General features: G+C 37.4%; 1 protein-coding gene across 3 annotated transcripts in view; it reads left to right on the forward strand.

Moving 5' to 3' along the window:
- LOC102000430 (UDP-glucuronosyltransferase 3A2) overlaps positions 1-13,716 on the forward strand; it is a 32,000-nt gene extending 18,284 nt beyond the window's left edge. For 2 of the 3 annotated variants that reach the window (XM_026783729.1, XM_005356615.2), the window contains exons 4-7: positions 917-1,448; positions 6,262-6,493; positions 7,755-7,974; positions 12,374-13,715. In XM_026783729.1, the coding sequence (XP_026639530.1) occupies positions 917-1,448; positions 6,262-6,493; positions 7,755-7,974; positions 12,374-12,650 (1,261 nt within the window). In that variant the 3' untranslated portion in view covers positions 12,651-13,715. Of the gene's footprint in view, positions 1-916; positions 1,449-6,261; positions 6,494-7,754; positions 7,975-12,373 lie in introns of all 3 variants that reach the window. The other variant, XM_005356614.3, reaches the window with a different exon arrangement.
- Positions 13,717-15,154: the final 1,438 nt, after the last annotated feature.

Here is a 15,154-nt window from a genome sequence, read left to right on the forward strand (position 1 = left end):
CCAGTCTTATCATTGGAAAGTTCCTTTCTGGGACAAAACATTTAAGCCAAGAAAAACATGATTAAAAGAGTTGGCTTTACCACTGATGAGCATAAAAGCTGTAATCATGCCACTTACACAGATTGGAAGAGGAACAATATTATTACCCCGAAACTCACTAAGTAATGTGAGGTAGACAGCATTATACAGCTACTCAAGGAGATGGATATAGTCTGAGATTGACTATAATCAGTGATAGCTTTCAAGACAGAAGAAATCAAACTCGCATTGATGATGAATGGGAATTAGATCCTTAGAGGAAATGTGATGGAGTAAGAACAGTTTGAAAAGCAAATAAATATCTACACTGGAAAGTAAAGCTGAATGTTTTGTTCAACAGCTGCAATTCAGGTGGGAAAGTGATTTAGTATTGTCTAGAATATATTCTCTCTCTCTCTCTCTCTCTCTCTCTCTCTCTCTCTCTCTCTCTAGCAAAGATGATTAAGAAGTATAAGAAGTAAAGAAATATCTCCATGCAGGACGGGAAAATGAATTTCTATGGATCTGTTTTGTTTTTAATTAAAAAACTTACTTAATTAAAAACATGCTTTAAATAATAAGTAACACTATAACAATGATTTGTATATCTTTATACAGAAGAAAAGAAAAATTCAGGATACATGACCTCTTTCCATAAAACATATTAAAAATAATTTTTTTCTAAGTGACTCATGCTTTTATTTAATCTAGTCTTCTGGCCTCAAAAGTCTCAAGTCTAAGACTGGTTTTGGATTTCTGATCTTTCTGTCTCCATTTTCAGAGTGTTGGATTATAGACTTGTGTTTGTCTAGTTATGAAATACTTTTATTGAGTATAAAAGTCTTCCAAAATGTATAAAACAGCTCCTGAAATTATGTCTTCTTCTTTTTTATTACAGGAACGCACATGGTGTCCTTGTAAATATATATAAAGTCTTTGGGGATTTGTGCAGTCACTTTTTAGGCAGAGAGGACATCATGGACTCCTTAAGGAATGAGAATTTTGATCTACTACTTTTTGATTATTTAGATTTTTGCTCTTACTTGATTGCTGAGAAACTTGAGAAAAAATTTGTGACCTTTCTTCCCGTGCAATTTAACTATATGGACATTGTGCTACCAAGCCACTTGTCTTATGTTCCAGTGTATGGTTCAAGGCTAACTGACCAAATGGACTTCTGGGGCCGAGTGAAGAACTTCCTGATGTTCATTGATTTCTCCCTGAGGCAAAGAGAAATATTTTCTCAATATGATGCCACCATTCAGGAACATTTTGCAGAAGGCTCTCGTCCAGTTTTGTCTGACCTTCTACCGAAAGCAGAGCTGTGGTTCGTCAACTCTGACTTTGCCTTTGAATTTGCTCGTCCCTTATTTCCCAACACAGTCTATGTGGGAGGCTTAATGGACAAACCTGCCAGGCCAATACCTCAAGTGAGTGAAACCTCAGCCCTCAGTTTATCTTTCACTCAGAAGCTTGCCATGCTTAGGAGGTGTCTACGTTAGAGCTGTGAGGAGACACCATGACCACAGAAATTCTAAGAAAGAACAACAACATTTAATTTGGGTGACCTACATTTTCAAAGATTTAATCCATTACACTAGTGACAGGAAACATGGTAGCATGTAGGCAGGCATGTAACTGAAGAAGGAACTGAGAGTTCTACATCTTGATCCACAGGCAACAGGAAGTGAACTGTGACACTGGGCATAGCTTGGGCATAGGAGATGTCAATGCTCACTCCCATAGTGATGCACTTCCTCCAACAAGGTTACACACATTCCAATAAGGTCATACCTTCTAATAGTGCCACTACCTTCGGGGAGTGTTTTCTTTCAAACCACTATAGGTAGGAATTGTTTCTTGGCAGAGATGTCCTATAAGGCAAGAGGGGCACTCTGAGAGTACATTTTTAGGGTTGCAAAAGTAGAGTGTTAGAATACCACATGCTAAGTTTGACAATCTTGGTACAAAGTTTGAGTTTCTTTTGTATCTCTGTATGCCTGGGTTTGCTGGAATAACTTCAGTAGCTAGCCTTGATATTTCCATATTAATTTTGAGCTATATATAAAATAAATACAGTGAATGTCCATACATTTAGTATTTGTTAAGGAGACAGGTTCTTCATAATGAAACAGAAAACACTTTTAGAAGACATGTATGCAGACATTAGCAGCGACAAGAGGAATTGATCCTGTTGTTCTATTGAGACTGTTGAGCCTTTTGTATTGCATCAAGCTACCATAAACCATCAAAACTGGTATGTAGTTTGCATGTTCAGTGCAGGCTCAGAATCACTACCACTGAAAATCTAAAAGTGCAGAGAGCTAAGGATATTTGATTGCTTGTTATCTGTTACTGTGGGATTCTCTGTCCCATGCTGGGAGGATCACCTTTGGTTTTGTACAGTGTTGTCCTAGACGTTGAGGTGATGAAGGTTATGTTTCTTCTACTTTCAATTCAAAGCAGAGAAGATACAGAATTCTTCTATCTCCCTTTGGTACCAAACTGCCTACACTTCCTTGCAGTAGGTGAAAAGGATGTTTTGGGAAATGATCTATGAGTGATACATATATATTCTTCTTGGAAGGAGGTTTCTGATATGGGATTTGGATAGAATTTCCTGAAAACCCAAATTTGTGGGATAGGTGTACAGTATATAGATTTGGAAGTTAGACAATTATCATCTGGGTTCCCTGATTGAATCCTGAAGTAGTAGAAGATTAATTTATATTCACAAATTTAGATACGATTGGCAGAGACCTCACCTTCTATACAGGAAGTTCAGATATTGGCACACAGAGATGAAATAGAGTATGGTTAAAAGTAAAGAGTGGGAAGAAATGTTTTGAAGTAAATCCTGACTAAAGAGTCTGAAATCTACTCTGTGTAGTGTTTTGTCACATTTCATAAAAAAAAAAACATGGAGAATCAAAATAGACTATGGTGGTTGTCAACATAAGGAAAACAGACAATATCAAAACATTCACTGCAGGTTAATGACAGTATATAACTATTTGAAACTTTGTGTTTGCCAAACTTTAAAAATATTATTTAAAATATTTTAAACAGTTAATTTACAATGAAATTGGTCATATGTGCACAAAATATGAAATAAAATTGTGAAGAAAATTTAGGAATTTAAAGAAGAAATAAATAATAACTTAAGACTTCAATTCTACAGTTTTAGAATGAAAAGAATATCCATACAAATTATCAATTTGAATAGCACCCTTTATTAGCAGGAACTATTAGAAATATATAGGGTATATTTCAAGTTTATTTTTAAGTCATTTTCTGTGCTTGAGTGTTTGCTCTGAATGTGTATGTGTGTGTGCCTGGGCCCAGAGGACATCAGAAAAGGGTATTAGATTCCTGGGAGCTAGAGTTGCAGAAGATTGTGACCTGTTATGTGGGAATTTAACTGTTGTCCTCTGGAAGGACAGCTAGTTCTCTTAGCTGCTGAATCAACTCACAAGACCCAAGTGTTCCGTCCAATAAGAGCAGGGCACATAGTCTCTAATGCACAAAGCAAATTCCTTGCCTTGCTTCATGCATTAGACAACACAAAGACAAAGGAACCCCAGTAACTTTCAAAATCTTAAATTAATGCAAATAACTCTTGTCACAGTGGCATGAGATAGAAACCAACAGTATGTAAAAACAGACAACACACTATAAAACAGCCAGTGAGACTAAGGGAAAAATCAAGAGGAACATTTGCAAATATTACATATCAAGGAAATGAGACGAAACAGAAGGGGAAAATGGAGTACGATAAAACAAGACTTAGGTGAAATTTGTAGCTGTTATTTTCATCATTAGCACAGACAAGGTATTTGAAATTGATAACCTAACCCTTCAGTATCAGGCACAGATAATAAAGAGAAAACTAAACAGGCTGCTAACAGAAAGAGGGGTATTAAAAGAAGCACAGTGTAGGTAACTGAAATGATGAATAGAAAAAAAATAGAATTAATACAAACAAAAGAGTAGTACACTAACAAACCAGTAGAATAACTGAGAAAATAAATAAGAAAGAGTAATAAAATAATTAAGTTATAAAGTGAAAAATTACCTACTATTACTTAAAACAATAAAGATTATAAGGAAATTAAAAAAACATGGTATATCATCAAAATAGTTATCCTACATGAACGGAAAAATGTGTATGTATGTCTGGTAACACAACTGACTCAAGAACAAATAAAAGTCTTAAACTTTTGGCATTTAATTAGACTGAAACAATAATAAAATCTCCAAGGAAATCTAACATAACATGGATTAACTGGTGAATTAAGTGAAACACTTAAGAATTAATGTTGGAGGAGGCCGGTTGTTTGTTCTTGTCTGCTCATCCCTGAAATAATCACTCAGACACTATATTATTTAAATTAATGCTCGGCCAATTACTTAAGTGTATTGCTAGCTAGCTTTTACATCCAGTATTAACCCATTTCCATTATTTTATATTTTACAAGGCTCATGGCTTACTGACAAGGTTCCGGCTGGCAGCTTGCAGCTTTCTCCTCTGGTGGCTCCATGGCATCTCCTTGACTCTGTTTACTCTCTGTTTATATATTTTCTAGCCTGGCTATATTCTGTTAAGTCATTGGCCAAAAGTAGCTTCTTTATTCATTAACAAATTAAAACAACATATATAGAAGGACTTCCCACACCGTTTCCCTTTTTCTATTTAAATAAAAAGGAAGTTTTTAACTTTAACACAGAAAAATTCATATAACAAAACAGTTATCAAGCAAGGATTATAGTTACAATATTTATATCTACTTTTATTTTTATCATAATTAAGGAAAACTATAATTATAACTATTTTTAACTCCATCAAAGACTCCAGAACGATATAATATTACCTAAGTTAATAGGAAGTGTATTGTAAGCAACTTCCAAAACTCTAGAATTGACAGAGATGTCTTGCTGCCTGGACAGTCACTGAAAGTTTTTCTGTACTGTTGGGGCATCCATTTGCAGCCTACAGGCCCATAGTATCCAACAGACTTTTCCATGAAGCAAGAAATTTCAAAGGCAGTTTTGCCTATATTGGCAGTTTGTCAGTCACATTTTTCTGTGTCCTGCAGAGTGTCTTGCAGACTCTTCCATGAAGCAGGAACCCCGAAGAATGGTCTCGCCTTTAGGCAGGTTCAGCAATCATTTCTCTGTGGGTCCTGTGTGTCCAGTTCATACATCATAGCAACAAGCAGTCCAGACAAGAGCAACTTCTTGCCCAAATGGCTAACCAATGCCATAAGGAGCCTCTTCAATGCCCATTATGCTCTTGACGTAGTTTGGTGCTGCCAGGAGCAGATGTGTCTCACTGTCATGAAAATTCCTAAGTTCTTAAAAATGTTAAATGCCATATTCCATGGGTCTTTGAAAGGTTTTAAGATTATCTAACTAAAATACATCTTTACATATCTAGAAAACCTAACTAACATGACTATAAGCTTGACTATTATAGATGACTCTATTAACCCATATTTCATAATTATTGTTCACATTACATTTTTAAATGAACTGCATAAAACAATACCTTAATCAAGAGCAGAAATATATATATATATACATAACAAAATTGACCTTAGATTTGTATCAATAAACCAAGATCCATACCAATGCAAAGTATTCATCTGTCTATAGCATATCCCCCTTTAATGTAAACAATCATTTAGGGAATTTGGGCTTAGTTCTCTCCAAACTGCTTCCTCTATAAATATTGGTGGTGGTTCCACAGGAAAGGAGACTTCTCAACCCATTCTATAAATCTATCATTACCCTGTAACCAAAGCTAGAAAACAACACCAGAAGAGAAGACATTATACATCACAGAAAGTGAAGAAATTTTGTGTATAATATTTTTGGAATTAAAAAAGAATACAGATAATATTGAAAATATGTAGGAGGGGATTCAAGTTATTAAACAAAAAAATTGCCCTTAACAATCAGTTTACTCCTGAACTTAAACTTCTAGAAGTAGTATTCTGTTACTCAAATAAAATCTTGTATGTGTATTTGCTTAGGAGCAATTCATAAGAGCCCAACGATGAAGAGAGGGCTGCCGATCTATGCAGTCAATACTCAGAGCAGAGCTTGGGTCGGTGTTTTATCATACAGAACACAAGAAAATAAAGTAAAGGTTTATTTAAGTTCAGGATTGATTTTGTGTCATAGCTACTTTGTCTTTTACAAATCACTTCTTTTGCCTTCTTTCCTTCATGATTTTTCTAGGATCTCGAGGATTTTATCTCTAAATTTGGAGACTCAGGTTTTGTCCTTGTGGCCCTGGGCTCCGTAGCAACCATGTATCAGACCAAGGAATTTATTAAGGAGATGAACAGTGCCTTTGCTCGCCTCCCTCAAGGGGTGCTGTGGACAGTTAATGATGCTCATTGGCCCAAAGATGTGAGATTGGCCCCAAATGTCAAAATCATGGATTGGATTCCCCAGAATGACCTTCTGGGTAAGCATCCCTAGACCTGTTACTTTATTCCAGTTTATGTGCTTTTGGAACTTAATAGATAATGGATGTTTGAATATTTGGACTGGCAGAAGAAAAGACTGCTGATAGGTAAAGTTAGATCTCCAGCAGACAAGCAAAAGCAGCTAGAGTTCTTGGAGCAATCAGTCTGTGCTCTAGACAGGTGATAGCATCAATTTCCTTATCCTTCCCAACTCAGACAGGTCTCGAGGTCCTAAATAGATAAGTACCCTTGACATAACAATATTTAACACTGATCTCGCCAACACAATCTTGAACAATATGTGAACTATAGCTATTCCTTAGGGAAGTTGACACTATTCTCACAATGGTGTGAGAACTTTTCAGCATTTTAAAAACACGAATATAAATGTAAGAATGCAGACACATTTTGATAGTTGGCAAAGGACTGAAAACTCAAGAAACTTACATTGATGTTGGGGGATTGATGCTACAGGAAGCTATTTGAGTGTCAACTCAAGTAACCTCAGAGTATGATATGATTTTTTTTGTACAACAGAGAATTCCCTAAAGCCACATCCCCTCAAATTGTTTCTGTGTGACTTTTTGAGAACCCATCACTTCCACACACAATGACTGAATCAGAATTTTGTACCTAAATTTGTGACTAAAAATGAGCTGGGAAAATTTTCACTTAGTTCTATATTCAGTAAAATTACAGGCTACACACAGACTTGCTTTCCAGGGAACATGGGCAGATTTTGTGTGAGGTATAATTTGGGATGATTTTTTTATGATCATAAGAAATGTTTGGTTGCTTTCTATATGGAGTGACAGATAAGATTGGTAAATACAGAAGTGTCTGATATATCATTAACTTTTGTGAGTTTCTCTTAAAATAGAGGCGATAATACATAGAATACAAGCTTAGTAAGAGATCAAATGTGGAAAGCAAGAGAAGGCAGAGGCAAGAAATGTGAAAAAGAAAGCATCAATGGTGAAGATGAGGGTGATTAGAAAGACAGAGGAATATGCCTGTCCTGTCCCTCTCTTTATAGCTGTTACTGGGTTCTAAGTGCTTGATAGTTTTGTACTGAAGTAAGGCATCCTTTTGTAGAGGGAAGGCTGGCTATCATATCCTAGAACAATGCAAATCTCAAAATAAAAAACAGTATATCCATTATGTCCAGTACATTGGTATTTCTTGGGTTTGCTGCTTTACCTGGTATCTGAAACTTTCAGAGTGAAATATTGAATTCTATTTTTTTTTCTTTTGCAACAGCCCATCCTAGTATTCGAGTTTTTGTCACCCATGGTGGAATGAATAGCATCATGGAGGCCATACAGCATGGAGTACCCATAGTAGGGATTCCATTTTGTTCAGACCAACCTGATAACTTGGTCCGAATAGAAGCTAAGAAAATTGGTGTTTCTGTTCAGCTAGAGACAATCAAGGCAGAGACATTTGCACTTACACTGAAAGAAGTCATAGAAGACAAGAGGTATGCAATTTTCTAGTGTTGGGCTCCTTTAGGTTGAATGAAGGCCTAACACTAAGGGGGCTGTGTTGTTTGTTTATCAATGAAACCAGAATTTTGTGGGGTGTGGTAAAATGTAGGAGGAGGGAGGTCGCTTGTAATTCCAGCTGCCCTGATAGCTTAGACCCAAAATAATCACACAGAAACTGTATTAATTAATCACTGCCTGGCCCATTAGGTCTAAGTTCTTATTGATAACTCTTACATGTTAATTTAACCCATTTCTATTAATCTGTGTATCGTCATGTGACAGTGGCTTACTAGCAAAGTTTCAGCAATCTGACTCTGGCAGCAGCTCTATTGTGTCTCTCTCTCCAACTCTGCCCTTGTTTCTCCCAGCATTCAGCCTAGCTTTCCCTGAATACCTAAGTTCTGCCTTGCTATAGGTCCAAAGCAGTTTCTTTAATGGTAATCACAACACACAGAGGGGACTCCCACATCACCTCCTCTTTACTGTTTAAATAAAAAAGAACACTTTATCTTTAACATAGTAAAATTACATACAACAAAACAGTTATTAATCAAGAATTACAGTTGTGTATATTTTATCTTTTATCATAACTAAGGAAAACCATATTGTTCTTATCTATTCTTCAACTCCATCAAAGACTTCAGAACAATTTTATATCACCTAAGTAAACAGGAAGTACATTGTAAGCAACTTCCAAAACTCTAGAATTTACAGAGATATCTCACTGCCTGTACAGTCATCCAAAGCTTTTTTTTGTATCATTTGGGCATCCATCTTAAGCCTATAGGCCCATAGTATTTAGCAGACTTTTCCATGAAGCAGGAAACTTCAAAGACAGTTCTGCCTATATTGGCAATTTGTCCATCATTTTCTTCTGTGTCCTGCAGATTGTCTAGCAGACTCTTTCATGTAGCAGGTACCCCGAAGAATGATGTAACCTTTAGGCAAGTTGAGCAGTCTTTTCTCTGTGGGTCCTGCATGTCCAGTTAAATAGTCCAGGCAAGAGCAGTTTCTTGCTCAATGTCTAGCAAACTCCATAAGGAGCCTCATCTTCCTCTCGAAATAAATGGTGTTGTCAGGAGCAGACGTGTCTCACTGCCATGAAAAGTGTTAAGCTCTTAAACATTTTAAATGCCATATTCTGAAGGTCTCTGAGAGATTTAAAGAATACCTAACTAACTGAAATATATCTCTATATATCTAGAAAATTTAACTAACATGACCACAAGCTTTACTATTATAGATTATTATCTATTAACCTATATTTTTAAATTATACATAGCATTTTTAAATGAGCAGCACTAATACCTTAATCAAGTGCAGAAATATACATATAAGAGAACTGACCTTAAATTTGTGTCAATAAACCAAGATCCGTACCAATGCAAAGTATCCATCTCTATAGCATGTCCCCCTTTAAATGTAAACAAACATTTATAGACAATATTTGGGAATATGGGCATAGTTTTGTCCAAACTGCTCCCTGATGATTGTTGGGCATAGTAATTTTTTGGGGTGTTCATGGTGACCTTTGGGGGGGGGTCTTGTTCCGTCAAACCATACCAGTCTGGAAGCAATCCACAAGTTCTCATCCTCTGTGGAAACGAGAAGAACCTCTTTTCCAAAGCAATATATCCTTAGAACTATATTTTGAATTCAAGATACCTTTAAAATATATATGTTGGCTTAGCTTAGCAGACCATACAATGAAATGTCTCTCTATGCTTAGCTTCTTTACAGTCAAAAATGCAAAGAAAACAGAATAATATACATAATCTAGACTCTGTGAATTTTCCATCTTTATGTAGCTTGTTTTTACTCTATTACTTTTTAATAATTATTTTATTATCTTTACTTCTGTAATCTCTGACAGTCTGTACTCTGTCTCTTTAAAGATTTTACCTTTTTTTAAAAAAAAACATTTACTTCTTTTAATAACTCTCTATACTCCTTTTCTTCTCTCTCCCAAGCCTGCATACATTTTTAAAACACACTATGTCTCATTTAGAGGTCTTTTTCATCTGGATTTGTTTTTATTGCATATCTGTAATTCTTTACTTTCTTAGGAGTGCTTTTTAAAATGCTAAGTACTCCCTAAAACTTAGGTTGCACCATTACTATGGTATATATGGTACTTCTGGCTTGCCTGACCAGTCCAGCATGGCAGAGCTGCTAGTGCCTCTGAGAGCCATGCACACGGCCCCACTTTCAGACACACAGCCAGTCCAAATTGCCATAAAGCAAGCCGTAGCATGCTGCTCACAAACCCCACCCAAATGCTTGTCTCCCGAAAGAGCCAGGGGTCATGCTGGCATCAAGGCCCAGAAAGCCAGCATTTCAAAACTGCGAGGCTTTTTTGCTATCGTTGAGTCAGGAAAATCTCTCTTAAAGGAGTCATGGCTCTGTTTGCTTCTAGCAAACAGATCCTATTCAAGAATATGCCATTAGCAAATCATGTTTAACTCTGTTCTTTTGTGTCTAGAATTAATTTTTAAGCTTTCTCAGGTTTTACATGGATTTGGTTCACCATGTTGTCATGCCAATTTGTTGCAGCCCCCTCCCACTACAGTAAAATACATGTGTAATGCTTAGGTCCTGCTTTTCCTTTGCTATTACTCTCAATTTTAGGTTAGGTGCTCAGAATATGCTTCTACCTGATGTGGTGTGATGATTTCTTCTACACACATTATGTTTATGGCCTTTTATATTTTAGGTACCGATGTAGTCATCAGAGCGGCGGGGCTGCATCCCCAGCATCCGGGCCGCCTCGCTAGCTTATGCCCCAAAACAACAAACACACAAATTGTATTCATTTAAACACTGCCTGGCCCATTAGCTCTAGCCCTTACTGGCTAATTCTGATATCCTGATCAACCCATTTCTAATAAACTGTGTAGCACCAGTCTTACCGGGAAAGGTTCAGCATGTCTGACCTGGCGGCTTGCTTCATCGCATACGTCTACCCTGGAGAGGGGAGCATGGCGTCTTTGAGCTCACTTCCTCTTCCTCCCAGCATTCTGTTCTGTTTACTCTACCCACCTATGTTCTAACCTATCAGGGCAAGCAGTTTCTTTATTTAATTAACCAATGACCTTCCTCCATCATACCGATAAGAAAATTCCAATTGAAGCAGGAGAGAACAGTTGTGGCTGATCCCCTGACTCATCATATATGTACAAAATTTCAACTGAATTAGAAGAGGACTGTCATAGGAGATGCCATGACCACGGCTGTGTATAAGATAAGGCATTCAGTTTGGCCTTGCTTACAGTTTCATAGGGGTAGTGCAGGGTGATGATGTTGATAAGTGTGACAGCAGGCATGGCACTGAAGCAGTAGCTGGGGGCTTACATCTTGACCTGCAGGCAGGAGGCAGAAAGATCAAGACTGGTCCCGGTGTGGGCCTTTTGATACTCTCCAGTGACAAACCTCCTTCAACAAAGTCACAGTTCTTAATCCTTCCTAAACAGTCCACCAACTGAGAAACAAGAATTCAAATATACATGGCTATTGGAGCTACTCTTACGGAAGCCATGCCAAGGACTTTTGCATGCCTTTTATACAGCTTTATAAAGACCCCTCCTTATGGTCTTTGTGTTATTTCTCACAGGATCATCTCTACAACATTTTACTTTTAGGGAGACCATGTACTTGGCTATTATCTTTTCTGTACTTGAGTTCACTCATCATTCACTAGTTTATCTTTGACACTTGGAGAGATTTGTCATAGCTCCATCATGTGTGCCTTTACTGTCTTTCCACACTAGTCCATAGAAAACATGCACCACGGAGGAGCACTGCATGTCAGTTTTTGCTCTGCTCCTCATGTCCAAAACAGGCCTGCTATAAAGGAAGAGTTCTCCTATCTAGAACAAATGGGGGCAGGAACAGAGACAAGAACATATCATTTGCCCATCCAGCATAATGATTTCACAACCAGAGTAGACTAAGTACTCAATTTTCGATGTCCTAATCACTTTATCAGATATATATTCTATCACATGTATTCAAATATATTTAATGTGAGCACATCTTCAGTACCATAAATGTACTCTTTACAGACATAGTCATTTTTTTTTAAAAATTTCTCTTCCATGGTTAATTTTGATCTTTTTTTTTTTTAAAAAAAGGTTTTCCTTTTTAGTTTTTTATTGAACCCTTAGGACGAGGTAGACAATGTGAAATGTATGCCAACAATTTTGTTTGAAGCTAACTTATGTGTCTGTATCAGAAAAAAAGTGTGTGTTTGTGTGTGTGTATGTGCATATACCTCTGTGCATACACATAGGTGTGTATGTACTTAAGTGTGTATGTATACGTTTTTGTGTGTGTTATAAGGTCTCAAATGTGCACAGCACACTGGTAACACATTCTCTCCATGTCTGCCCTCAGGTACAAGTCTGCAGCAATGACTGCCAGGGCCATCAGGCGCTCTCACCCCCTCACACCTTCCCAGCGTCTGGTGGGCTGGATTGACCACATCCTACAAACAGGGGGAGGCGCACATCTAAAGCCCCATGGCTTTCAGCAGCCATGGCATGTGCAGCACCTGCTGGATGTCCTGTTGTTCCTGCTGGGGCTCACTCTGGCCACCTTGTGGCTGTTGAAGAAAGTGCTGGGCTTGTTGCTCAGGCCCCTGTGTGTGGCTAGGAAGGAAAAGAAGGCATAAAGTTAAGTTTGACCTGGGGAGGATGTTGGGAGCTCTGGCTCTTTAAAGGCTTCCCCCTTTCCCTAGCACAGGGAACTCCCAGGGTTCTCCTCTTTCCCTCTTCTTGCTGGTGGACCTCCAGTTGTCCTCACTATTTTCTGTCTTTTTCATAAGCCTCATACAGTACATTGACTGATGGAGACTCAGCATTCCCTGGCTCTCCTTGCTCTATCTAGTACAAACCTTCCTTTCCCAGTCATTGTTTCTCTTTACTCCTTTCTGTCATTCACGGAGTTATGAGAGTTTCATCATCTCTGTGACTTCTAGTCTCTGAATCTTACTTCTCCAGTTGCTTTAGATAAAAAACCCCACATATTTACAAATTTCACTTGCTCCTATATTTTTCTTTTCTTTTAGTCTGTGTCTCTTTAGAGTTCAGAATATTTGTCCAATTTCAAGATTCAATATGAACAAATTTACTGACAATGACAACATATGAATAAAGTAAATTATTTTTTCTTAGTAAAATCAAAATTAAAGTTCATAGAAAATTGAAGTGTTGTGAGACATAAGTTTTATGTGACTGATGTGATAGATTTATTTTCTTATGTCAGAGTAATTAAAATAAAGAAAAGAAACCACAGTGTATCCACTTATTGAAGTCACAACTATGTGCAAAACAGAATAAACCAGAGATTTATAAATTGATACAGAATGAACTTCACTGCTGTTAAGTAAGAAGATACAAAGAGAAGTGATAAATATTGAATGTCCTATTTTTAAGATGGTGAAATTTGAGCAACAGCAAGGAATGCGTGGCCATTCTTAATACAACATTCCTTATCCTTGAAAGCAAGTGTACATGGAAAATCCCATGCGGGGTCATCTGCAGTGTGGATGAGGAACACATATCACAGCTCATGTTATGCACAGAAGCCAGCATATAAGGTGTGCTTATAAAATAAAAAAATAAAATATACACAGAAACAATGCAGCTCTTTTCATTGGCATTGTTATAATGATGAAAAACATGAAAGAACCTAATAGAATATGAGTTGAGAAAGCTTAAATTGTTCATTAATTTCTCTGATTAAAGACAAATATAGTTTCAAATGACCTTGTAATTTACTATTTGTGTGATGCTCAGACTATCCTAGGTTGGAAGAGAGAGGAAGCACACTGAATCCCTGCTGAATCTCCACATTCTCTTAACTTATTAAGCAGCGTGTTCTACTGCAAGAACTTCCTGAAATACCATCTGATTTAGAAATAGATAAAGTTCTTTTTGAGCAGGTGTTTTCTCGTTCCTAAGATCATTCCATCAAGAACACACCTCAACTAATGTTGATTAAAATAAATCTTGTTTAATTTCTGTCTTAGATCTTCAAATCATACCGCTTACTTTAATGATCTTTAAAAAAAAAACCAATGACCACCCTACGCTGAGAATACACAGGTAAAATACATAATGAAAAGTGTAATGGAGGCCTTTCCAGAAAGTTCTGGTCCAGTTCTTCTATGATTCCAGGATGGAGGGAGCCTGAGGGGGGAAGTATGGAGGAAGGGTGGATGTCAAAGTAACAGTTTAAGAAATGTGACTTAGATTTATCTGCCACAGCAAGAACAAACTAGCCTGCTTTTCTTCTGGCAGGGGAGTTGCTAAGAATAAGCACGAAACAAATGTAAAATAAGGAATTAAAATAAAGAAGCCAAACAAAACAAATGTGGAAAAAGTAACTTCTCAGTGTGTCAATTACCTCTGCTTGCTCCTAAAGGGTGTGGCTTCATGTCTCACCTGGCAATAAGCCATTCAGGGAGTCAGCGTTGTAGAGTCAGGAGACAGCTGCTGAAGTAATTACGACAATTTTCGAAACATTTCCTTTTTAAAAGTGGAAGATCAGTGCTGAAGCTGTGTTAGAAACCAAACAATTGTCGATAGAACTTCTGCCTGTCATCTTTTCCACAACAAACAGCATGGGCTTTTTACAGTCACTGGGATTTACTAGATAACAAGAGTGTAAACTTGAGAAAAGGTAGGACCAACAACATAGGATTAACAGTGAGTTGAGCCACTCAGACTATGAGTCTGCTGCACCATTTCCAGGCCATCCAATTAGCACTAAAAGTTTTGATGGGCAGGGACACTTTAGGAAGACAGAGAAGAAGGAGGAGACACAGGGCCATAGGAGGGTACCTGAGTCCCCAGGTGCATAAATTAATGTCCATAGTTTCAGCTTGAAGCAATGTGTTGCTACAGATCAGCATTTTAGGTAACTTAATGTTCTTATTTATTCTATTACCTCTGTCACTTCTTCATTTTTAACAATAGGATCTATAATCTAAAAAGAAAAGTTAAGCTTTGAGAAATTATGTTCCAGTGATGCTATCCCTAGGCTATCAGCACACAGATCCCTCCCCCAACCCCTGGGCTAGTTCTTGGAAGAGATGCTTAGACAAAAACCAATATCATTTATCAAAAGCGAAGGAGACAACACTTTGTGAGTGGCGTATGTATGCTGGGTTCC

This window comes from Microtus ochrogaster, chromosome 19 (genome assembly GCF_000317375.1).
Source record: "Microtus ochrogaster isolate Prairie Vole_2 chromosome 19, MicOch1.0, whole genome shotgun sequence".
Classification (NCBI taxonomy): domain Eukaryota; kingdom Metazoa; phylum Chordata; class Mammalia; order Rodentia; family Cricetidae; genus Microtus; species Microtus ochrogaster.